We start from the raw sequence: 27,058 nt of genomic DNA, 5'->3' as shown, positions 1-27,058 counted from the left end.
TGTTACACAACAAAACCATTATATTTGGTTGGGAACCTGGTTTCAGTTGTTGCAGATATTCCTGTACAGCATTCTTTGATTCACTAATCTTATTTTATTCTGAGCAAAATTCTCTTTCAGATAGTGAAAACCCTTTCTTTGTTCCTTGAGTGTCCCTTGAATCAGGTCAGATAGAATGTGTTCTTACAGCTTTGACTGATTCTGTAATAGAAACTTCTTTTTCTTTTTTCCCCGTTGCTTCTCTTATTTCCCTTTGAACTTCTCAGTTTCAGCAGTTTTGTTTCTTACCCTTTTTAAAATCTCTTTTAGTAAAATAATCGCTCAGTAAAAATTCTACATGATTAGTGGCTTCATGGTTGGATCCATAAAGAGATTTCATCTGCAGATAATATTTTTATATTGCAGTATTACATTCCAAAAGAAACCCAAGTCTTTTCTGATATGCAATATATATAGGGAGTTAAAACTGGATTCATAGACTGTGTGATTAAGTTAGTCAAGGGAGATTAAACTTTATCCTTTATTTCTTTACTTGCCCGGTATCTTTTTTTCTATCCAATATTACTTCACTTTGTGTCAGAAATGTTTGGGTACTTAGAAGTGTTACAGACCCCAGTCTTCTTTTCATATTTGTACCTATGGCAGCAGTAGTTACCCCATGGTCATGGCTCCATTTATTTTATGTATCTGTGTTAGAATCACACTTCTGTGGTTCTAAACACTTTGATAGTGTCACTGAGAGATCTGGGTCAGGTTTATGTCTGCTGTGGGATTATGAACCGACTTTCAGTGAGCTCCTTGGCAAAGGTTACCAGCTCTCAGTGCTAACCTAGACATGATTTAGGCACCCTGAGATAGAAAAACTGGGTATCTATTGACCACAGCTAACCACAAAATGCTAATAAGGGTTTTATTAAGGGCATGATAGTCCAGCAGCAGCTAATCTCTATGCAGAGGTTAATACTCAGTCCATCACATTTTACCAGAGAAAATACTACACAGCTGAGTCTGCATGCAGTCAGTCAGCATAACTGCTATGGCATGAGACTACAGCTGCTTCCTCCACATCTGTAAAAGTCTATCTGTAACTGGTACAGAGGAAGGAACATCTGAGCGTAACCTGTGAGGATTGTAATGTAAGCATTCTGTGTAGTAGTTTCACTGAAATTACATGAGGTAAACCTCAGGGAGGATCAGGAAGAGCAGGGCTGTTTGTGGAGCAGGACTCAAACCAAGGCATGAGAATATTTAAATGATAAGCAATACCAGAGCTTTGGAAAAGTTGGAAAAGAAATACATTTTTATTGGCAAAACCAGGCCCCATCATCTGTCTTGTAAATTGCTTGTAAGGACCTAAGGCAACAACATCTTAGTGTATAACTTGCCTGCAGATGTTCAGTCAGACTGCAGTGTAAAGATTCCTTCAGTAAGTGTAATTACAAGTTTACTGTTGAATTTCTGTCATAACATTTCATCATTCTCTTCTTGGTTTGTATGCCAGAGCACTGGCGGGATTGATTTTCCCAAAGTGTCTGGCAGAGCTAGAAGATGTTGTTATATATCCAGAGAAATAGTTCCCTCTCATTTTTCTGTTGTTCTTACCAAGTAGTTTTTCTTCCCCCTTCCTCAAGCCTAATTAGTGCAGGGAAAGGCCAAGCTGTGGGGATTGGCCTTAAACTTACATTATAAACAGACAATGCATTTCTGCTTATAAAAGAAGACTGAGAAGCATGATGTACTTAAATTTGTGTTGAGATTGTAACTTTCTAACACCATAATTTTCAGTTATATTTTAACAAAGTGAACTTTTGAAACAGTCTCCAGTATCAGTTGAAAGAAGCATGTAGTCTTCAGAATTTAGTGGCTTCTTCAGCCTGTGTTTATTTTATTGATACGGTGAAAAATTAATTCTTCCCTTTTCTCTTTTACTAGCACATGAGTTCATTCCAAAAGCTTTTGAGTCTCTAGTTCAAAACAGTTCTTCATGGATTATTTTGAGAATGTTCCTACAGTCCTAATGAGCAACAGGCCTAGTTTATTATGAACTACCAGTGGTTAGTTCTATTAGAGGGAGATGTTGTGCATTGAAAAGGCAACGTTTGTCAGTTATTTCTCAGCGTTCACTGGTTTATGACTGAAATAGAGGGTTCCTTCCTTGTGCATCTTGGTGTGGGCTCAGTTATGAGTGGATGTGCAGAAGACACGATTTTGGAGAACTGCAAAGCAAAATAGAGGATTTTATTCCATTCTGGTACTGTGTGAAGAAGTGTCGCATAAAAAAAAAACACCTGTTATTTAGTGTGCTGCCATGAACCTTGAAGACAGCTTAATTTAAAATAGATCAACATGAGAAACTTTATTAATGTGTTCAGGTTGACCTTGAATTACCTTGCACTGATAGTGGCCATTTGGAGTGCTGCTTTACAACAAACTGCATGTGGTAGTTCACATGTCAGAAGAGGTGTGTACACAGAACCCAGGAGGAAGTATATCTGATGACCATACAACAAACAGAAGTAGTGTTTTCACAAGCTGGTTTTTTTCACAAGCATCTTTGTTCTTTGCCTTTATTTATCTTCAGTTAATGGACTGTGAAATGAGCATACTAAAGAGTGGAACACAGTGTTACTGTAAAAACAGGCAATTATTTGAGAGATTCAGACACTTGAGAAAACAGCAATGTGACTTTCCGTATGCACCTTGGAAGATGAATGTTAGTTTGTGTTTCTTGAGAATGAGGTGGAGCTGACACCCTAGGATGTTTGATGTTCTGTCCTGCCAGAGTTGTGCTCCTGAGATTTTGTTGGCAAAAGTTGAAAGTTAAACTGAGAAATCAAATGAGAATTCTTAAAGTTCGTTGCTCTCTGTTGTTTTCCAGAATGTGTGCTATGTCTTTAGTATCTACATTTCCATTGCATACACTTTTGAAGCCAAGGTGAAATCAAATTGAATATTTTTTTTCCCACCTTGGAAGTCTGTAAAGATTCAGGAGGAAGAAACAGAGTGTGGAAAGAGATGTAGGCTTTTTTTTTTTTTTTTGTTATTATTTCAATATCATCACTAATGCAGATGGAGCAATAGGAATTTAACACTTTTCTGGAGGTGAACTGGTGAAGGCTCCTTCCAGTCTGCTGGCTTCATCACTTCTTTTAAGCAGAAATCAGTGGTAATATGGTCAGGATTCCAACAAAAATCAGGCATGTTGGAACCCTGCTAGGCTTCAGAATTAGATGAATATAGCATCTGCTCATACACGAATCATCTGTTGCTCCTTCATTCTGGTATACCTATGTCTTAAAATTGATACAATATTATATATGTAGAGTCAAATTCCTGTTGAAGTTAGATTTTAACAAGAACTGGTAACTTATGCATTGCCACCTGCCTGTGCTTTTTCTTTCCTCCTCCAGTACAAAGCAGGCATCCTATGGCTTTCTTCCCTTGAAAACCAGGAAACAGCTCTTAATGTCTGAGTTGCAGTTCTCTTCTTCTTCTCTCCTTCTAAGGCAGTTCAGTACCACCACTTGCAAGGGTGAAATTTCTGCTCTCCCTAGTGGTGCAGAACAATGGAATATCGGAACTCTTCAGGCCTGCATATGTGCTGACTCTGGCCACTGAAAACCTTAAAAATACACTATGTAGGTAAGGGTTTCAGGCAAATGTTGATGGTAACGTGTTTTCTTGGTTTAAAGTATCTAAGAGTCTGAAGTATAAATTCTGTTTTGGCATGTTGTACATCAGATAAATTATAGTAATCTTTTGCAGAGAATTGGGTTTCACAACAGAGATGAAACTGAGGGTGCTACCAAAGGTGTTGCATATTTGCATCCCTAGTAGAAATGACAGTGGATTCAGTTAAATATTTAATTTGAACTTCATAATTGTCATGATGATCCAGCTTTCTCGGCGTCCAAGTAAATATAAGGAAAAATTCCTAGAACTGATCTGAGGGAATGTGGTAGAGGGCCAGACCTTTCATCTTGTGCATGGTTCAGCATGCAGAGTGCCTATGAGTATAAGCAGAGCTGCCTAGGTTTCTTGGTCTTTGAAGGCCTCCAGACTTCAATAGATCATGAAGATGTTCCAAAAGTATTTCAAGACACTGCCTTTTAAAATCAGTAATAACGAGCAGTGTAGCTGTTTAAAATTTTAGCTGCTTAAAATGCTAAAAAACCATTCAGCACGGTAAATAGTTGCAGAGGGAAGGTGGGAACAGTGACTAAAACTTCTTGCTGTGCAAGGCTGCCCTCCTTCCCCTTCTCTCAGTGGTGTTTTCTGCTGAAATCCACTGGTATATGGGTTTGTATTTCATACCTCCATCCAGAATTTGGCTGTTGAAACAAAAGCTCCTTGGTTCTTTAAGAAAATCGTCACAGAAAGTGCTTCTTATCTTCAAAGTCTTTTTCTGACATTAATTAATTGGATCCTCACAATCCCATCAGCAGGATAAGGAGCAGCCTGAAAATGCCCATTAAGAAACCCCTACTGCAATGAACTGTATTAAACGCTTTTGGAGCCTAGCTGGGTCAAGTGTTTTTTCTACTGCCCAAATAACTTTAAAAGTGTTTGAAAAGAAGTGCACAAAAATTAAAAATGCTTTTGAACTTTTGGCAGACTTTTATGCCTGTGTGCTTATGGACGTAAAAAAGCTGCTGTTCAAACAAGCAGGGGCAGATCCTCAGCAGCTTGTAAATTACAATGATGCCATTGATTTCATTGGAATTGGACTACCTTAGATGAGCTGAAAGGCCTGGCTCTCTGCTTGGGAAGTAAAGCAATATGTAGTAACACCTGATCTGAATAAAAAGCTTTAAACTCTAACAATAATAATAATAATACTAATAGTAATAATGCCTGTAATGAAGATACACTTGCAAGCACATGGAATAGATTTTCTGTGAGACAGATTCAAAAGAAAGGCACATCAAATGAATGGAAAAGAAAGGCAAAACAAAATAAAATGATTGGTATTTGTGGATATATCCTAGTATGAAAATGGAAAATATTTTCTCTCTCCACTGAATTGCCAAAAATTCCTTTCTCTCTCAGATGACCATTATCCTAAACTGTGTCTGACAGTAAGTGATTGTCGAGGGCACCAGTTTGTGTTTTAGAATTTAGGGTGGGGTTTATTTCTGTCTTCACTAAAGTTAATCAGAAAATGCTGTTAACCACTGAAGTTATTATGTGGATTTTTGATAGGATTATAAATGAAAAACAGGCAATGTTGAAACTCACTGGACTTGGAGTACATGTGTATCAGTATCACCCAGAAGGATCTTTTATATGCAGTTCACTTTGTCAATTCATGGTCAGATATTTTCCTTAGAAGTTATGGTCCATAAATAATGTAACCATGTGTAACCATGTATTCAGTTTGGAAGTAAAATAGTTGTTAGTCAAGTAGGCTGTGAATTTAGGAGCTCTGAAACAGGGACTGATTCAAAGAAGACAGATAAATATATCATACCGAAGCCTATGAAAGTATTATTTATGTATTCTTTCCCACATATGCTTGGAAGAGCTTTAATTTAGCTCCTGATGGCAAAATAATTATATAGCTTGTTCCAGTGATACGTAGTCTCTTCTGTTATCTATTCAGAATCTGGACTCCACTGTTTTATCTATACTGCAAACAAAATGCTGCCATTAGTTAGCCAAACTCACTTCCTGATCTGGGGACAGACTCACAACTTGGACATCTGTCTTTTTTTTTTCTGTGTTTGCATGAAAAAGTTTGATTAGAGAAAATTTTTATTCTATTAACTTGATAGATAGCTTGGGAATAAAGGACAATAGTAGGATGAGAAGTGATGCACTGAAATGATTTGTATTTGGGATAATCCTGTGCTGCTTTTCATGAAATAATTCAGTCATATTCTTTGTTGTCCTTGGACCTGTGAAAATCATCAATAAAATGAGATTATTTCCATTTTTGTCATTGTCTGTAGGTTTCTGGGCTTACCTCCAGGTATCAGTTGTGTGTTTCACATTGTTTGATAGCTTTGTCAAATAAATATCAAATCAGTTCAGTCCCAGAACATCTTTTTTTATGTTTAAACGTGCAGACTGACATAAACAGTAACATGTGTGAGACTGCCCTGAGCCTTATAGGCAGAAAAGAATGTAAGAAAGCGGATACCAGTGCTGAGTTGACTTTCCAGCTTTCCTCTGACCACCCAGCTTATTGTGCCAGGGATTCATCTTCTGGCAAAGTGTTCTCAGGTAAATGGAGACAGCCTTTCACTAGTGCATATATTATTTTTCTTTGCTAAAAGCCAAATACCTAGTAGGATCTGTAATAAATTACTATTGGTTTAAGCTGAGGACCAAGGTTTACTACACTGTTGTCAGCTTTTATTAGAGAATAAGTGAAGAATCGAATGGTTTTTCAGGGCTTTACTTCAACAGTGGAGCTAAGTCTGTCTGGTTTAATTTCTGGTCTGTGTCCTTACGGTAACAGCCACTGAATTAGTCAAAGCTCCTGTATCCTTACCATAATGACGACTAAATAACCAAAGCCAATGTTCTTCCATCCATAATAGTCTCTGATCTATTAACTCCTGATCCCTCTTTGGTATAGCAACTTCAGTCTCCCTGTGAGTGTGCTGTGCAGATATACCTTGTGTACTGGCCCTGGTTCTAAACTCTGCATGTGCTGCTAGCCTGGCTGGCTGGCCAAGCAGTGCAAAGAGCTATGGGCTCAGGCTGCAACCTGCTTTTCAGTTGGCTTTCAGAAGGCTTTTAGATCTCTCTTCTATTCTGATGTCAGCATTTGTTTAAATTTTGCACTTGAGACTTGCCTGAAATCAGACACTAGGTTTGAAAGCTCTCTAGAGAGCGGGAGTGACAGACATTGAGCCAGAGGAATTCATGTCTAGGCTAAGGGACCCAGCAGTGCTTTGCAGCTCACAGATCTGTGTGTTTTGAGTTACAGCATTCAACTTTACCACACTGAGCATCCAAAACTCTTGAGAAATTCCACTTGAAATTTGAAACAGCTTAGGATATTCATTAGCTCCAGTTTTTCACTGTGAGGAATTAAAGCTATTTAGCAAGCAAAAGAAGCAGTTATAATTCTTTCTATTTCAGCTTTGGATTCTCAGGAGATACAGTGCTATTTTTCTGCAGAGATATCCCAGTCTGCTATTATAACTTAACTGTCTTATGAGTGTTCCATTTCTTAGTGATTGTCAGGAGTGTGAGAAGGTAGAGAAAATTTCTTGTTATGCCAACAAGAAGCATTCTTCTTTACTGGAGAAAAGAGTGGGGTATTTGTACATTTGCATTTCAGTCATCTGGCCCTTTTGACTGAAGTAGTGTCTAGATTAGAAGATAATTCAATTGTACTTATCCACCCCTAGGACTTATGCCAAATGTGTGCCGAGTTTCTATGCTGGGCTAACTAATGTGCAGCTGAGCTGTGCCAGAAGGCTCAGCTATCATGTTCAGAGCCATTAAGAGTCAGTTCGATCAACTCCTGAAATATAAGAACCAGATTCTAACTGAAATTATGTAACTAAGCCAAATACTATAATCTGCAGGTTCAGTGGGAGTTACATAGCTGAAATATCACATGCTATGTTGGAAATCTATCCCTCCTGGAGACCTCTAGTCCTGAATGTTATTTGTTATTTCTAAATAGTTGGTTTACAGTTATTGCCAATGAGGAGTATTTCCTGATCTTACTTGAGGTGTGGTAGTATGTTGCTAAAAATTCAGGCCACGCTTTTTCATTGGGATAGGACTGAAATTCATATTAAACCTTACAAGAACTGAAGTTCTGAGACTGCCATTTAGAAACTTTAACCTTAGTTAAAAAAGAAAGGAAGGATGTGTAAGTAAGAATGTGAAAAGACTTTCTGAAGTTCTGAGTAGAAACCCTGCACAATTATGAGTTACATTGTGTGGATCAATTCCTGTGTCCTTCTGAACCATAGGAGTTCCCTTGAGGTACTGAATTTCCTAAAACAGAAGAGTACATGTTACAACTGTGCAGGTACATTTAACATTGTTTTTCTGCACATGCAAGGCATGCATGATTCTTACTCCATTCCTCTGGGTTTTAGTGTTCTCTTTAATCTTCTCTGCCCTTAATTTCACGCAGTCTAGTCTTGTGCCAGCTCTTCTGTTTTCCCTTTTCAGTATTTTCAGGACAAATCTGAACAATGGTAAAAATTATATACCATTGAAAGCAGCAGAGTATTTACACTGACTCGAGTGGAATTGGCAATTCAGTCATTTCTTCCTACCCCATTTCCTCCTACCCTTTCAACTCAAGGGAAATTTCTATGCAAGTTAGAAGAAAACTTTTTATAGATTATTTTAATAGTACTTAATAAAATGTACTTGAGCTATTCGATTATAGAGAATGGCTAGGTAAAAATAAATGTAAATCATTCTTTATCATACACTGTCATGGTGTAGATTTATTGTGTAAGTCCTTTTAGTTTAGCTCATTTACAGAATAATGTGAAGCCTGCTCAGTTAATGTTGGAATTATTCTTACCTTCATCAAATAACTTGTCACTTACTTCCCCTCCAGTATAGAGGGCTGTAATATACTACTCATTAAATATGATGACTCTGTTCAGGAGTGATGTCATTTCATACAGGATTCTTTTACTCCCTGCAGTCCATACGCTGTGATACAAATTGGGAATCAAAACAGCCTTGGTGCACAATTAGATAATTGCATCTTTAAAGGTGGTAGTGGATTTTGAGATCCTGACACAGAGCAACATTTGCACATATAGTTAAGAGCATAACGTTAATGCCTCCACACTTTCCTGACTTTAATAATGCCTGTCATGCTGAAGAGGACTAAGCAGATTTATTTTTTGTGCTAGAGACCTTGTAAACATAACAGTAGCATAAAGAGGAACTCGATCTTTGCTGTTGCCTTTTACTTTTTTCGTTTGCTTCCCCAGTAAATATTATTATGTCCTAAAATAAATGCCCTTAGAAACTAATTTTAAGCTCCAGGTAAGCTATTTAGAGTCATATCTCAACATTTGGGAGTATTTCCTCTGCATAACTTATTCCCTATGGAAAGCATGGAATTCATGTGTGTTACTAAAATCATAGAATCATAGAATAGTTAGGGTTGGAAAGGACCTTAAGATCATCTAGTTCCGACCCCCCTGCCATTGGCAAGGACACCTCACACTAAACCATGTCACCCAAGGCTCTGTCCAGCCTGGCCTTGAACACCGCCAGGGATGGAGCATTCACAACTTCCCTGGGCAACCCATTCCAGTGCCTCACACCCTTACAGTAAAGAACTTCCTCCTTACATCCGATCTAAACTTCCCCTTTTTAAGTTCGAGCCTGTTACCCCTTGTCGTATCACTGCAGTACCTAATGAAGAGTCCCTCCCTTGTGGGCCCCCTTCAGATACTGAAAGGCTGCTATAAGGTCTCCGCGCAGCCTTCTCTTCTCCAGGCTGAACAGCCCCAACTTTCTCAGCCTGTCTTCATATGGGAGGTGCTCCAGGCCCCTGATCATTCTCGTGGCCTCCTCTGGACTTGTTCCAACAGTTCCATGTCCTTTTTATGTTGAGGACACCAGAACTGTACACAATACTCCAAGTGAGGTCTCAAGAGAGCAGAGTAGGGGGCAGGATCACCTCCTTTGACCTGCTGGTCACACTCCTTTTGATGCAGCCTTCCTTCTCTCCAGCGTATCAACCGAACTACACAGCTTGGTGTCATCGGCAAACTTGCTGAGGGCACACTCAATCCCACTGTCCATGTCAGTGACGAAGATGTTAAACAAGACCGGTCCCAGCACCGATCCCTGAGGGACACCACTCGTTACTGGTCTCCAGCATTGACCACAACTCTTTGCGTGCAGCCATCCAGCCAGTTCTTTACCCGCTGAGTGGTCCATTCATCAAATTGATGTCTCTCCAATTTAGAGACAAGGATGTCATATGAGACAGTGTCGAAGGCTTTGCACAAGTCCAGGTAGATGACATCAGCTGCTCTACCCCTGTCCATCAGTTCTGTAGCCCCATCACAGAAGGCGATCAAATTGGTCAGGCAGGATTTCCCCTTAGTGAAGCCATTCTGGCTGTCACCAAGCACCTTTTTGATTTTCATGTGCCTTAGCATGCCTTCCAGGAGAACCTGCTCCAAGATTTTGCCAGGCACAGAGGTGAGACTGACTGGTCTGTAATTCCCTGGGTCATCCATTTTCCCCGTCTTGAAAATGGGAGTTATATTTCCCTTTTTCCAGTTGTCGGGAGCTTCACGTGACTGCCATGATTTCTCAAATATGATGGACAGTGGCTTAGCAACTTTATTTGCCAGCTCCTTCAGGACCCACAGATGGATTTCATCAGATCCCATTAATTCTGTAGTTATGAATAATAATATTAAAAGTCATCAGTCACTCAAGAACACACTCAAGAACATTCACTCAAGAAAGGGAAAAGGCCTTTTATTAGAGCAGTTATAATACAGGAAGCAATAAGAGGAAAAAAATCCACCCTGAAAATGAAGGCCAAGATGCAATTCATAAGGAGTGCCTATGCCTTACAGTGGAAGAATTGCCAAAATGCTGAAATGAACTTTAACCTTTTTACTTGCGTCATCTAATTTGCTTTATGAAGTCCCTGTTTCAGAAGTTCCAGCCCATAAATGGACATGTATTTACAGTCTTATTCTAGCAGCTGTGTGAGTAAAAGATCTAAATACGTCCTCCGATTGATTAACTCTACTATTTTTATCTGTTTTCAAATGGTCCCTCATTAGATGCTCAGTGTTGCGCACTGTTCCCCAGTGGGATTGAGTATAATGTGTGTGGGAGCAGTAGTGTCACTGAAGCACAGTAAGTGCCATATAATCACACATTTTGCAGATGTCACATCATGTCATGTATCACTGTATGCATATTCTGTAGTAACTTGTATTGGCCAGGGCATTGAGAAGTTCAGGTGTGAGAATACTGTAGTCAGAGTGTGTGCGTTTCAGTTTTCCTCTCATCTTATTAAAAAGGTAGAACAAAAGAGGAAGGATTCACTAGTTAATGCACTTTTATTTCAGTTGGCTGTTACTAGTACCTGTCAAGGAAGATCATATTAAAAAACTTGGGCAAATACTGCATCCTCTTCTGACAGAAGCTAAGCTCTGGGCTCTTCTGCAACATGCAGATTAAATCTGAAATTACTTGGAGGATTTTATCAAGGCCATTGAGACTTTGATCCTGCTTCAGTGTCTGGGCCTGGAGAGATCAGGTGGCTGTATGATTAGTTTTGTTTCTCAAAGCCCGTATTATTTATTGCAGCAGTAGTTAATTGTTCTGCTTTGCTGCCCCAGCATTTAGCTTGTGCTGATACATCAACATGGCTTTTGGAGGCAGAAGCGAAAGAAGGAATGGGCATAACTGAGTGCAAAGGAAGCTGCATCATCAGGGGAAAATTAGAGAGCAACAGTTTAATGAATACTTCAAAAGGAAAATGCCTCTTTGCAGTGGCCCAAAAATGGGTGTTTCTGTTAGCAGTGATTAATCGTGAAACTTTTACCTTTAAGCAAGTAAATAGTGTTTTCTTTTTGTAGGTAGGAGAAATCAAGAATTTTTTGAATCAGCATATAGTGGGATTTGTAGCCTGAGATGATCTGCAAGAACAGGCACATGAGCAAGCTTAAACTTCCTTCTCTGAGGACAGTCTTGAACTATGATGAAATAAAGAAATTTTATTGACAGCAGTCTTTCTCTTACTGTGAAATTTCACCTGTGCTGCTGCTTTAGAGATGTTATAAATTCATATATAGAGAGGCAAGAAAGGATAATTACACCAGTGGACCAAAATAATCTTACCATTATAAAACTTGGGAAAATAAAATTTGGGGAAGACCCATCAAAATGTAGCAAGTTCAACAAAAATCTGAAGGAGGCTTAAAACTATGTGTGCATCTGTGTAAGCAGCCATTCACTGCTCCTTCAGGAAAGCAGCAGATGTTTGTGAAACAATACTTTCAAATTCTTATTTTGACGCAGTTAAATTTCAACTTTAACCTGTGTTTTTCAGTCAGGCCAAAGGTACTAAGTTTCTGACACCAAAGCAATACATTTTGTTTTGTGCCAAGATAACGGTATTCAGAATTTTGGGTTTGTCTGGTTTCATTGATGAGCTTTACCATCTGGGATAGAAGAGACAGTCAGTTGTTTGGGCTTAGACTGCTTTTAACTGTAGGCTGCAAGGGAGCTTAGAATGCTGGTATGAAAAATGAAAAGGTAAGAGACAGCATGTCTGCTCTAGGCAACAAGCCATTGGAAGTTGACAATAATTTATCTCCTGTGAATGCAGTGCTGCAGTTGCTCATGCATCATAGGATTGTAGAATCAACAGGTTGGAAAAGACCTTTAAGATCATCAAGTCCAGCCGTTACCTCAGCACTGCCAAGTCCACCACTAAACCATGTCACTGAGGGCATCTACATGGTTTTTGAACACTTCCAGGGATGGTGACTCCACACTGCTCTGGGCAGCCTGTTCCAATGCCTGAGCACCCTCTCTGTAAAGAGATTTTCCTGATACCCAGTCTAAACTTTCCCTGGTACAGCTTGAGGCTGTTACCTCTTGTCTTGTCACTTGTTACTTGGAGAAGAGACATCTCTGCACGAATCAGAATGGAAATGTAGCAGAGCAGGCATCTGTTGTAGTGGCATTTTTTTGCTGTGTCATTGTGGAAGGATAAAACTTGTTAAAGCAGAACCTTAGGACAAACTTGGCAAAAGTTTTTTAATGCAATTCACTGTTTCAAATTTATTCCCATATGAAGCAGGATTTCTTTGATATGATATGATAATTGCATTAGTAGAATATCAGAAAAAATCCTGTTGAACATGCTATGTTCACAACTGCTGAAGAACATAATGATCATCTGAAATCTTCTGTTGATATTTTAGATAATAAAGAAAATTACATAAATCCTTCCTTGAAAATAATGGTATGTTTGAATTAATCATTTCCTTGTATTTTTACGTCCATTGTTATCTACTCTGTACTATGAAAATATTTGAGCAGTTGCTTGAGTGCCAGTGTTAGCAATACAACTACCTGTCAACTGGCAATGTTATGACTACAACTCAGTTCATGGATAACACGCAACAATTTTTTGGGGAAATAAGCATGTGCCCAAGTTATTCAAATCTATAAAGAAAATGTTTGATTTCTAAAAAGTGGCTTTTTAATTCCTATTTGTTAAAAAAATCAAGTTGGGGTCTGTATTAATAAGGTAACTGTATAGAAAGACAGAAACAAAATTTCAGATGGTTCCCAGATCCAAATAAAAATGAGTATCTCAAATTTGGGTACTTGTGCAAAATGACTGAAAGTTCAGCAGCACTTTGTCTCAGCTATGCACAGTTAGAAGATGCCCTATTTTTGCATGCAACATCTGTACCCTTACCCTGTGTTGGTTGCCACTGAAGAAACCAAATAGAGTGCAAGAGATTAAGGTATCCCACCTGCAGAGATACGTTCTTCAGGTTTAGCGTATACAATCTGATGCTAATTTAGGGCCCAGTCAGTGAACTGCTGACCATTTTCTAATCTCCCCAGTTGGCTCTAAAGAGGTTTGTAGGATCAGACTGTTAAAGATCAGATTCTTTCTGATTACAAGGTTCTTAGCCCTACTAATATTTCTTGAATTAAGCTGAAAGTCCTGTGGGAGCTTTGCCATGACCTCAATAGGAGTCTGAATTCAAAATGTCAGAGGGAAATAATACATAATTCAGTTCTCAAGAAGTGTGCCAAATTTCTCCTAAATATTTTGTAACTAAGGTGTGTTCTAATAATCAGCAAATACCTATGCTTTGGAAAGGAGTTATTTCAGAGAATCTATTTGAACTAATACATGTTTTATTATTTTAAAACCAATAGATTATTGAGTCTCTAGGCAATTGGCTTTTTTTTCTCTTTATGTATCAGAGGTACTTGTACGTGGCCTAGTAGCTGTATGCTATGACTTAGAGTATCTTTAGATTGTGGTCTGTATGCTCTTCATTGATTTAAAATGTATTGCGTATTCCATACTGCAAGGCTGACAGGCGTGAAGGCAAGCTGTGTTTTGTAATACTGAATAGTGGTTGGTTTGTGTCAGGTTTTTAAGTATCTGAAGTTATCTTCAAGTACTTTTGGAGAGAGTTTTACAGTTCTGAAGCACTGAGAGTTTATTACCTTTACTTAAATTATCTATGGCTAATTTTCTCTGAATTGTAGGGGAGGAAGACAGTAGCTACAGAGCATCTTTTAAAGGAGAGCTGAGGAAATCAATACTCCAGATACTTGAAATACAAATTTTGATGTATGGCCTATGGAGACTTTGTCATAGAATTGTAGCCTAAGCAGAAGTGCTGTATCCTGAAATATTCCATAGCTCTAGTGCAAAACATTACTGGAAGGCCACTGCAAACAGCACAGTTCTAGTTCAGAAGCTGGTCCCAGAATGAAAGATAGATGAAATCAGCTACAGACTGTATGAGGAATTCCTCATGAGGAATTAATGGTAAAGCTTTTCATAATCTTTCATGCTTTGACTACAAATACTAACACTATAAAAATTCTTCAGGGGGCAGAGTTGAGGTGGTAGCTGCAGAGTGATCAAAACATAAAAGAGGCACATTTTCCTTTTATGGGGGGGCCTCTTTCTGACTTGCCATATGATGGATTTGAAATGAAAGTTTAATGGACTCTCGGTTTCTCAGACAGCCATCTTTCCACAGCTTCATTATTAACAACAGTTTAATCTTAGCCAGCTTGCACTCTTTTTTCTAAGCTCTTGATAATTGGCCTAATAAGCAATATACGAAAAATACTCAGGTCATAAAGTTAAGGCAGTGTTCCATATTAAAAACCTATGTAAAACCAGTCTCCAACAAATTTTGCAGCAGTGTTTACTCCACAGTTGTTTGAATTAAAATTTAATGAGTGTAAAAAGCATGTAAACAGTGTGAATGGATTTCATATTTAATGTATGCAAGAGTATGGGAGCTATATTTTTATCTCCAGCCCTATATTAGTAATGACAGTGCCGTTTTGATGGTTGATGTTGTGTAAAATATTTTTCAAGCAATGTTTACGTTAGAGACTGTTTTGTTAATGTGTCAGAAAACGAGGGCTGGGAAACAAGTGGATGTACAATAGCTGCTGGGAAAAATAAGCGTGTAGCATTAGGGAAAATGAAAGAAAAACCGTGAATACGTTCTCACAGGATCTGATCCATCACATTTCTTTCTCTTCTTGCAGCATAAACATGCCAAGTGTTATGACAAAATTTGCTAAGGTTCATTTGTTTGGTTTGGGTTTTTTCCTCTGTACAACTACTAATATAACTCTTGTTTTTCAGCACCCACACAGCATCGTCCCCAGGCATCAGAGAACACTACCAATGCACCTCTGAGGATCTGATTAGGCACCAGTATGTGAAGGTGATTTCCTCTGATCAAAGTCATTGTGTTTCTGTCCCCATCCTCTGCAGCACTGCGAAGTCGATCGGGACGGTCCATCATCAATGGAAACTGGGCAATCGATCGACCTGGGAGATATGAAGGTGGTGGGACAATGTTCATTTATAAACGCCCAAATGAAATCTCCAGCACTGCAGGAGAGTCATTTTTAGCAGATGGCCCAACAAATGAAGTCCTTGATGTCTATGTAAGTTTGCTGTATTTAGATTAATCTTCCTGATGGGAAAAATTGTTCTGTTCATTGTTGTTAACATGCAACACTAAAATCCTATTCAGAACTGATACGTTGTTTCATTCCTTTCATTTTGAAACATAATTTTTGATGTTTTACTATGGCTTGCTGTTGCTCCCATCTTGCTCCAGATCATACAAAATCTGAATAAGGATGGAGATGGACTTTACTGATCCAGTAAAACCAATTTTACTTGTTCAATAAGACAGAGATAAAGCACAGAAATGTGAATTGGATTTTCTCCAGATACTTTCCTTCTCAAGAAAATTTGGGGCAGTTTAATTCTACAGTGAACCTGAAGTAAATGCCTAAAACAGACAAAGCCTTTCACAGAGTTACACCATCTCAGTGTTCTTTAAAAAATCCATAATCACAAAAAATATAGAATGTGGGATTTGGAGTACTGCCCTTTTTAATATGAAGCTGTTCTAGAAGACAATGGGTAATAGCCATTTGAGAAAGGAAGAGAGAAGACAAATTGTGGTTAAGAGGGGGGAATCATATTGAAATAGCTGTTTACTTCAGATAGGACAGGTTTTTCCTACAAGATATTGAATCAAAAAATATAACTGGCATTCATTACAACTTATTCAAAGATAAATGGTGTATGTTGAGATTATACACTTTCATATGATAAAATCCATTCAATAAAAAAAGTAGGTTAACTGGTGAAACGGTTGTTTCATTTAGCTATGGCTTTTTTACTCTTAAGTGCAATATAGGGTGGAAAAGTGAATGTGCTGGGTTATTTCACAGAAAAGTGTGTAGTAGCTACCCTGATTACTCAGCTGGGAAAAGTTAAATGTTAGCAAAGTTATTCCCATCTGCTATATGGTGTCATAATAAAGCAATGGAGTAATTATGCAAACATTACTTCTTTCTGGGTAATTTCTGATTAATTGCAATGTAAGACTGGCAAAAGCCTGGAAGATTGGACAGTTGGGCTCCTAGCTTCTGCAGTGCACACTCCGTGTTCTTAAAATATATGTGTCATTGTGTAGTTACAGGATGCTGTGAGCTGAGGTTTGGTCTTAAGGTTTTACTGTCAGCTGACTGATGCCTAATAACATAAAGACCAGGACAGAAGAGGATCAGGAAATGGATTAAACAGATATTTCCAAAGTAATACAATAAAAAAACCCTTAAGCTTAAATATATCATGTTTTAACATTTTGGTTTAGGCTTAGTTTCTTTTTTTTTTTTTTTGCTGGAGTCATATACATAGCTTTTTCAGTTTTGCTCTGTGGCTGCTGTTACGGATTGCACATCCAATTTGTCTGGACTCTTATCTGAATGTTCCTTGAAGATACGAGAAATCTTACAATTCATTATAAACTCATAGTTCAGTGTCTTTTTCAAGATAATATGGGAAGATAAAAAACGGATAGTGCTAGATGAAAGAAAATCAATCATCAGTACGAAACAGCCTCTTTTACACGTTTGAAATTTGTACCTGAACAGATAAGGATGTCTTTTTTTTCCGGCTTTTTGTTGCTGTTCCTGAATCATGTCATTCTCTTTTCATCCATACCCATGATCTTTGTGCTCTGTGTAGAAAAATGAAGAGATTTGCAGATAGGAACTGCAAATGGCTTTCTGGTCCTATGAATGTGTGACAGCATATTCATAGGGGCTTAATCAGTTCAGCTTCTTCTAACGTGTGTCTGTCAGTTGTTTTGAGAAATGTGATGGAAAAATCATGAGAACCATTGGAAAGCTGTTTCTGAAACCATCTGAAGAACAGGGTTCTGGTTCTGGAAGGTGGTGATGGGGGTACTCTTCTGCTGAAGTCAGCTTCTCAGTGCTCAGTTCTCTCGGGACCAAACACAAAGAGGGTGTGTTTTTTGGATAACAGTGTCATAGGAAGGACCAATCCCTACAAAAATATTGCAGGCAGTGCATTATTAGATGGTTCAGAAAAGTGAGTGATCTCTGAGGGACAAAGTTCAGAGGAATAGCTATTATATTTGGCAAGGAAAAAGTGATTTTGACACAAGGAAAAACAAAGGTCTGAATCCCTAGTTGGTGTTAATTAGCGTGATGAATTTAGTGAAACCTTGAAGCTTAAGTGTGCTCTGCTGGGTCATAAAGCCATTGACATAGCATGACTTTTTTCAGCCCATGGTTTGTCAGAACCAAAGAGCTCTGATGTTTGTTATGTTTGGTGTAAACTGAGGCTTTTACCAGACCAATCCCCACAAAGGGTTGAAGACTTTTAAAGCAGCAGTCAGTAGAAGCATTACATACAAAGCTAAAGTGGTGAAATCAGCAGCTGATGGCACTCCTCTATTTCTGGTGTGAGTATGCTCAGGCTCTCAGGAGCAGCAGCAGCAATGTAATAGAAGCCAGTTGGGTATGAAGTGTGCTGCTAACAGTTTTTAAAAGCTTTTATAGAGTCATATATTGCACAAGTCTTATTTTGCTTAACAAACACACTAGAAGTGACACTGACTTTCAGAGGCGTGCTTATGTCAGCTAAAATGGGCTTGTGCAGCAGTGTTGTGAAACCACTCAGCTTCATTTTCATGTTTAAAGGAGAAAACCTTGTGGTTCCTGTCTGTGTTTCATAAAGAACACTTTGATAGAGGAGTTGGAGCTAGCTGTAAAGCAGTGGGAGTTTGTCTGCACATATATTACATCTTCATTCCGTTGAAAACTAACTTGGAAGGATGCAGGAGGGTTGTACTCTTCAGCTTCTATAACAAGTGTGTGAGCCTTTGTAATGTGTTCAGTTGATCTTTATTAAGCAAGGCTTATGACAAGAGCTGCATAATGTTAGAACTTTTAGCTAGTTGATTGTTGAGTCCCATTGAATGGTGCAGAGGGTAGGTGCACAGTGATGAAAGAAACAATTTAACTTGTGAGTTTTGAGAGGTGGTACATGTGAAACATATATGCTGTCTGCATGTGCTCCGATTGAGTACAACTGGTGAATGTTAAAAAAGGCAGTTGGCTGGATTTGTAGACTGTGGTCTGTGCTATTTATTTTTCTCTGTTTCTTCCTTGCTTATATTTCCTCAGGTCCCTCAGACCTACCAAGGTCTTTCTACATGAGAATGTTTTGGTGACTGTGGAACTGTCTGTACTGCTACTGAGGCCTGGTGTATGGGGGCCTCTGCTGCCCACGCTGGCAAGAGGCAAGGCTGTGGCTGGTGCAGCCACAACTGCACCTTGGCTTCGAGCACGTCAGGTTTACCTTTTTCAGACGAGATGTAGAGAAGCAGTTTCTCTGCCATCACAACCTAGCTCAGTTTGCAAACTTGGTATCCTGCATGGCCTTACTTTTTCCACAAACAAATACCTTTATTTACTATTATTTATTTTTCTTTGTGGGGTACACACCATCATTAACCATTGTTTCTGTCCTGACCAATTGTAAATAACATTACGTAGTTGATCAGTTCAAGTACATATTTAAGTATTAGCAATATAACAAGTGGAAGAACTGAATATATGGCTGGTTTTCTTTTTAGATGATACATCAGCAGCCTAACCCAGGTATACACTATGAGTATATCATTCCAGGAGACAATGTCATTAGTCCTCAGTTGCTTGCTCACAGGAGGCCAGGTAAAATGCCACTATTTCCTATTGTTAAATATATTTCGTTACCCAGCAAGCTAATGAAGAAATTCATATCATTAAATTAATTGTAAATGCTGCCAATGATGTGGGAGAGGCCTGGAATTTTACCTTTGAAAGAGAAGTCTGCATAGATTTGGTAATATCAGTGAATTAATACTGGTAGGGATTATTTATACTGTAGCAGTCCATTTGGTCATATATTTCTGCTTTCAGTAAAAAATTCATTGTCAGAATGTTAACCATGGCTTTGCATGAGCTGGAGTATTGTAACCATGTCTCAAAAATGAAATGGAACATTATTTTTCTCTTCAGAGTTTGACATAGTTTAAAACAACCCTTTGCAGTTTCTCTTTGCTCTCCCAACTGGAGAGAATCAAACACAAAACTTTTGCCATCCCAAGCTAGAATCTGGGCAGCTTCTGCTCCTGATAGAGCTGTGGGTATGTGCTGTGAGTACTGGTATAAAGTTTTGAAGGACAGTAGAAAATTTACAAGTGAGTTTGGTCCTACTTTTAATGTTCATGAGTTGCCTTGTTCCTAATGCGGAGCAGCTGTGCTGTGACATGGGGAGGTACAGAATACAGACCATGGGGAAAAAAAAAGGCTTTTTGGGAAATTTTGGCACTGTCTGCATTAACTCTACAGTGTGTGTAGAGGTTCTTTAGTTTTGAATGTATTTACTGGCCAAGACTTGTTTATCTTAGTTTAAAAGAACACAGTCTTTGCAGGACATTACTAGGAGATCTCTGCATAGCAGGTTAAAGATGCTTTGAAGTTTAATGGTGCTTCGGTTGTGATTATTAGTGGATGAAAATACAGACTGATATTTGCAAGTGAGGCTCATTATTTTCTTTTTCTGTTATTGTCCATCATCAGGGGAACCCTTGAATGGTCAGTTAGGAATGACAGAAAGCACAAATCATGAGGATGAGGATTTGCATAGGGAGACAGACACTCTAACTGGACAGCCAGCTGGAACTTTTCCGGTTATTCAGCCAGGAAGATTTCCCTCTCATCAGCCAGAAAACCAGGTGCCTGCTGTGCAACCACCAAGACAAAACCGAGAACACAACTGGAAACAAGTTGGAAAAACTGAGTGCACAACTACATGTGGGAAAGGTAAGTGCTTCATACACCGTGCACAGAAAACAGATGACACACAGGAGTGTTCCAGCATGGGAGACAGGCATGGGAGAAGCTGTGTGACTTTAGCAGCTCTTGTATACCCAAAGCATTGCTGTACCTCGTGTTTACTGTTGTCTTACAATCAAAAGACACATCAGTACTATTATGCATGCTTATATTTAAATCAGAGGTAACAGCAAAACTAAATACCTGAAAAACAAAGTATGGAAATGAAAAGGGAATATATGGCATTTGCCTCTGAATGGAAGTATTTCAGGATTTTATGGCAAGCTGTTCTCTCACACCCTTGATACACAGCTGCTTTCCTGAACATTCTTTGACATTCTTTATCCTTCCATTTGTCCTCTCCAGCTTTGTCAAATACAGACTCAGTGCTTTTTGCTTTTTTGTCAAGAGTTTCTGATCTTTATGGGAAGGTTTCACAGGGATTTTATCAGACGTGTCTTTGCCTCTTTGATGTTGCTGGAACAACAATAATATGACTTCAGAAAACTGAGTTTTCATAGGGTGTAAGTGGGAAAAAAGAGGGACAGGAAGGGACTGATAATTAGTGAGCTTTTGGGATGTGATGGATACGGTAGTTTGAGCTTGTCAGATTAATCTTTTTCCCTAAGACATTTGCAATGACCATGGATTCAGTAATGCATAGCACAAGCAGTTGTTTGAAAGAATAGTTTTTTGTGATAGTATAAGTGAAACCTTTTGTACTATACGTAGCCACCCATCACTGTACCTAAAAAATTGCAAACTTTGGAATAAAGGCATACCAGTGAGGGAACTCAGGTGGCTGTCACCTGTTCATATACATTCAGAACATTTGCTTCCTAATTAGCTGGAGAGGATGCTGTGCATTTGGTCCAAGGCCAGATGAGTGTCCATGCTGTAGCTACAGATAAAGCTACAAAAATCCAGCAATATTGGTACCAGGCGAAATCACTTTCCAGTATACGGAGAAAACTTTTTGCCCTGGAGAAATCACTGCAAAAGTATTAGAGCTAAAATCAGCCCCTAAAAGTCAGAAGACTTTTTGAACTCAGCCCTTTATGGAGAAAAGGAGGGAATGTAATCCAGAATGATTTTGATTGGCATTTAAATACACTGTAAGTCCTAAATACAAGTCGTATGGGCATAATCCTTAATTGCACCTGGTTATTGTTTAGCAGCAATCAGTGACAATGCCTGCTGAGTCTCTAGATTATCATTTATGGGGTGAATTTTAGTATCCAAATCAGATAATTTGTGATGCAGTTGCAGGAATGCATATGGGTAAATGTATTCTTTCTTTACATCAGAGAACTCTTGGTTGTATTTATGTTGACCTGATTGATAGACATTTGAACATAGTTCTTGACCTTTTTTCAGCTATTGGCAGTGATATTAATGAAATCTGAGTCAAAATGACACTAGCAAAATTGCAGAAGAGAATTCAGAGGATGTCTTTCAGCCTCCTATACAGCTTAAATGTACTCCATAAAATTTATCAAGACAACTGTCAAAAATTAGCATCTCTCTTCCTATTACTTAGAGAATGTATGTATGATCTAATCAAGTTATGTTCAAATGAAACTGGACCTTGGGAGCAGGATCCTGACACTATTGAGACTGTATGAACATTCCTTGTGATCTCGGTGTGAGAAGCCTGTATGAATTGCTGATGCCCCTAATCTAAGATGGAAATCATTCCAGGAAAGTGTGCAGGAAGAAATGTAAACTGTGTGTCTGCTTGTCTGGTTAGATAATATTCCACTTGTGCTTATATCATTCTGAGAAAGAAAGCCCTATTACAGTAAAGGTTTCCTGTGCCACCACTCTACCACATTGAAGAGGAGGGGTTGCTGCCACTTTACATGGTACAAACATGACAGAGAGACAATCAGCCGACTTTTGTACTACTGTCTAAAAAGAGCTAGAAGTAATTTTTTCTTAATCTTTCTTTTGCCATTTATGTGCTATGGAGTTGCTTTTTGCATCCGTTGCCTGATTCAACTCCAGGTGGGCCTTTTTTTTCCTAACCCCATCTCTGCACAGTCAGACAGCATCACTGTATGCCTCTGGGATCACCTGCCCTGCTTACATCTCTTGTACTTCTAAGTTTGGGTAGGAGCTCCTCGCTTATCCATGCAGTCCTCCTGCCACCTTTGCTTGATTTCCTAGTTGTTTAGATGGACCTTTCTTGAGCTTGGATAAGGTAGTCTTTGTATATCAGCCAACACTCCTGGACCTACCCTATGGCTTTATCCCACAGGATTCTTCCAAGCAGATCTCTGAAGAGCTTTGGGTCTGGTCTTCTGAAGTTCAGGGTCGTGGTCCTGCTTTTTGCCCTGCTCTCTCCTCTTAGAATCCTGAACTCTGCATACCATTTTATGGTCACTGTAGCCAAAGCTAGCCCTGATTTTCGCTTCGCTGACTTTTTCTGCCTCATGTTTATGTATCTGGTCTAACAGAGCACCTTTCCTGGTTGGCTCTTCCATTACCTGTGTCAGGAAACTTGTTAATGTACTCCAACTTTCCACTTTCCGAATACAAGTTGGCATGTTAGCACCTTGATCTTTGTCGCCCTTTTGGTAGTCAGTTTGCAATATTAGTAGAAGTAGAGGTCTGTCTTTTTGCTTTAGCATGAAAATTATTTAAAGACTGAACCTTAAATATGGAGAGTAGTAATATTTTTTAGTCTACAGTAATGTTTATCCTGTAAGCATTCTCTTATGTGCCTTTTTAAGAACCAGGTAAAGTGGATAATGCTCACCGCGTAACTCTCAGTCTCTCCAGAAGCAGAGCAGAACAACTGCTAAATTTTTCTTCCTCTCAAGTCTGTGTTGTAGCTGCTTGGCTGCATTTTTTTTGCCTGAATTGCTTGAATACTTGATGTTTGTACTCTGCAGTAGAAAGATCTCATGCAGACAGGAGCATGTTTTCTCACCCTTTCCTGCGACGCTATGCTGTACTTTCTGTATACCAAACGACTTCCCTTAATACTGCAACATAAACAGTATTCAGCTCTCACATTTGGAAATTTTGGATAAAATCTCAGTCTGTATTTCCTGGTCAGTTACAGTTTTCCTTTCTGCATCAGTGTTGGGTGCTACTGTTATGACTGCAGAGTCTTTTGCAATGCATCACCTAATTTTCTTCTTCATTTCAGGGTCACAGTACCCAATTTTCCACTGCGTCAACAGAATCACTCACGAGGAGGTATCTGAGAGTTACTGTGACAGCAGTACCAAACCCATTCCAGAAGAGGAAGCCTGCAACCTCTTCCCATGTCCAGCTTTGTAAGATATTACAATTTACGTCAAGTGAAATAAGAGAATGTCATTGGGGTTTTGCATGTGAAAGAGGCTGTTCTTAGTAGAAAACTAGTTTGAACTCTTAAGTGCTATGCACATGTGTCATATAGTGTAGTTGTTGGTGGCCTTCTTCCCCTTCACAGGGATCAGTAGCATTCAGAGAAGGCAAAAGGGAAGTTGGCAACAAGTGACTGTGTAATTTCTCAAAACCGGTGTGATTGTTCAGGTGTGCACACAATACAGGGTTTTTTTTCAAGTGAAGGGCGTCCTCATATACCTGTCTAAAGAAGAGGTTCTGTAGGCTATATCTCACTCCACATTGGATCAGTGTGCTGTGGTAAACACGGTATCATATTTAGAGATGAGAAGAAGCTGCTACTGCTCACAACGGCTGTCTCTCAGAAACATTGCCTCTCTTTCTTGCAATTCAGTAGTCCTTCAGCTTGAAGACTGGACTCTGAAATGATTGTCCTTGTTTCCAGCACACTAATACAACCACCTCATGTGTGATTTCCTTCCAAAAAGGCACTTGCCGTCAGGAGACTGTCACTTAGAATTGGCTGGGCAACTTCTTTTAAACAGGAACAAGCCAGGAAAAAAAAAAAAGGTCAATTCATCTAGGGGGTATACCAAGAAAAGAAATGGGTTAAACCCAGTTGCCGTTATAGCTGCTTTATTTCAGGCCAGCAGCTGTGTTTTCCATCTTTCTTGTGGTTACATTTTTCAGTTCTCTTCTGAGCAGCAAGTGGCCGCTCCTTATCCCATGAAAGTTTCTAATGGTGTTAGAGATGCCTGACAAGCAATTTCCTAGTGCATGTTAGATACACAGGAATTTCTGAAGCCATTTACTTGAAGACATAATCTCTCAGCAGCATTTTTCTCACCTTTTTCTTTCAAAGATAAGTAAATATTTATTTAAAAAATACAGAGATTTTGCTTACTCTCCAGAAGAGTTCTGAAATAAAATGTGTGAACAATTCAGATACTTTCCTTACTTGTGTATGTCCTCATGCTTGAAATGAAAACTGAGAGGGGAAAATTACATGTTTCTACAAAAATGATTAGATAAATACAGTGAAATCTTGGAATGAGAAGAATATATCTAAGGGATTCTTTTCATCTCTAAAATTAAATGTATTTATTCATTGCTTACCATTTGCTATTTCAGTTTTACTGATGAATGAAATCCTAGATAATAAAGTCTTTAAAAAAAAGAAACAGCTATTAGTGGCTTAATTAATGTTTGTAGTATGCCTTGAAACCAGGAATTGTGCAATCTGTATGCATGCTTATTATCAACCATTACAGGTAAATTGGTTACAAGTATGTAACAGTGTCTTCAAAAAGGATGGTGGTTCATTCAGAGGCTTAAGTGTTCTTTTATAAGATTCTATACCAGCATCAGAATCATGTCAGTTGAGTTCTGTTAAAATCAGTATTAGAGACATCTGTACTGAGAAAAAACCCTCTTTATTTTTTTCCCTTTTTTGTCTTTAGCTGGGACATAGGGGAATGGTCTGAGTGCAGCAAAACATGTGGCCTTGGTATGCAGCATCGACAGATCTTATGCCGGCAAATGTATGCCAATCGTACCTTGACAGTTCAGCAGTACCGCTGTCATCACCTGGAGAAACCAGAGACAACCAGCACTTGCCAGCTGAAGATTTGCAGTGAATGGCAGATTAGGACAGAGTGGACTTCAGTAAGTGTGACTGATAAATTTAGGGTGTAAACCTCAGAAAAGAACTTTTTCCAGGCATCACTAATCAAACATGAAATTTGTTTTGGTTTAAAACAGGGAAGTGGAATGTGAAAAGCCTTGGAAATAAGTGAATGTTAGATCAAGAAAACCCTGCTAGATTATGACCAGAAAAGTTCAGTTCATAACCAGAAAGAAGCAGAAAAAGAGTGACTGAACAGAACAAAACACATGCATGTGTGTATACACAAGTACACAGTGCTTCTGAGAAACGGGTTTTTTTTAATACTATATGAAGTAGAGCTGCTATGAAGAGGGTCCTGGTAGGTTTACCTGTGGTGGCAAATTTACTGCTCTTTGTCACAGCACGTAGATTTTAGCTCCAGGAGTTATTTAACCTTCTGTGTGTGTTAAGGAAAGTGTAAGTAGCTGCTGTTACTGTAGTTGCTTTGAGGCTATGGCAAGGCTTTCAGATAAATGTGGACAGTACTGTTTTGAGCTTTTATTTTCCTGTGTTGTTCATAACAGGTTTAGCCAACCTGACAACTAGCCTAGATACTTTCATGGCCATTGTGTGAAAGAGAAAATATCCTGGTATATTAGGTGTAGTGATAAACAAATCCCAGGTAGTCATGAAAAAAAATAGGCTTGAATTGTGTGGGTGGATAGGCCATAAAAAATTCCAGCTTAAACTCTAAACCTAAACCTTTTTTTTTTTTGTTTCTATTTTACTGAAGTGGTTCCTTGCTCCTAATTCTCCCAGGCTTTTCTGGAGTGCATGTCACAGTGTTGTCCACTGGCAGCAGTAACAGTTCTCCATCCACACAGTCCCAGTAGGCTAAAGAGCCATGCAGCAGACTTTGTGTGGGTTTATAGTGGGTCCTCCCTCATGATAAAGCCTATGTGAGTTAACTCCCTGAGCTGCTATGTTTCTGAGGCTGATGGTGGCATTGTTAACTTTCTAGTCATGAAGTATCTTTGATATGTTGATATATTCCTGATGAAAAAAATAGAAATACCTAGATATATGAAGGTAAAGAAAGATAAGTTGGTTGGGTAATTCATTATTAATGATGAATTAAAATCCATCTGGAGTTAAAGGACAGTAAAGTTTTGATCATGTGGATGATGAGAAAAGGGAGATGCTTTTGTGTGTTGTTGCATTTTGAGAAGTGTTTGAGTCTACAGAACCCTTAGAGGTTTGTTGCGTATGGTGAATCAAGCTAAAGAAATGCTTTAGAAATTGAAGCTGGTTGAATTTAAGCATAATTCCAATAAAATTATGCGATTAATTTCGTCTTGGTATTAAAGTTCTTGGCATGAGGTTCCATCATAAAGAAAGGAGCATCTGAGTTCGCAGACTGGTTTCAAGAGAACATTGGTTTGTGTTTGTGCTTACTGAAGTACAGTCAGATTTTCACTTGAGAGACAGGTTTGTGATCTTAAAAGTAAGCCCAGCTTAAGATGTGCTTACCGTTTTTCTGACATATAAATGTCAAAAACTTTCATCTAAATCTGATAAGAAATAAATGGCGTTGTGGTAATTTTCACCTTGGCAGCCTAGGCTTCAAGAGCAACTCTGGACAAATTGCTCCCTTTATAACATAAAGTGGAGTATTTGTTCTTATTACCA

The 27,058-nt window shown here is 38.7% G+C and overlaps 1 protein-coding gene across 4 annotated transcripts in view; it reads left to right on the top strand.

The window, feature by feature from the left end:
* Nucleotides 1–27,058, top strand: part of THSD4 (thrombospondin type 1 domain containing 4) — a 314,820-nt gene that overhangs the window by 265,437 nt on the left and 22,325 nt on the right. For all 4 annotated transcript variants that reach the window (XM_061347531.1, XM_061347529.1, XM_061347530.1 and 1 more), the window contains 5 exons: nucleotides 15,488–15,663; nucleotides 19,182–19,278; nucleotides 20,170–20,412; nucleotides 23,582–23,711; nucleotides 25,224–25,428. In XM_061347531.1, coding sequence (XP_061203515.1) covers nucleotides 15,488–15,663; nucleotides 19,182–19,278; nucleotides 20,170–20,412; nucleotides 23,582–23,711; nucleotides 25,224–25,428 — 851 coding nt within the window. The remainder of the gene's footprint in view (nucleotides 1–15,487; nucleotides 15,664–19,181; nucleotides 19,279–20,169; nucleotides 20,413–23,581; nucleotides 23,712–25,223; nucleotides 25,429–27,058) is intronic.

The sequence above is a fragment of the Neopsephotus bourkii genome, unplaced genomic scaffold (genome assembly GCF_033783945.1).
Source record: "Neopsephotus bourkii isolate Nb327-2 ecotype Australia unplaced genomic scaffold, CSIRO-AGI_Nbou_v1 NB_318, whole genome shotgun sequence".
In the NCBI taxonomy this organism is placed as follows: Eukaryota; Metazoa; Chordata; class Aves; order Psittaciformes; family Psittacidae; genus Neopsephotus; species Neopsephotus bourkii.
Note: the sequence above shows the minus strand (reverse complement) of the source record. Positions and strands in the feature narration are given on the sequence as shown.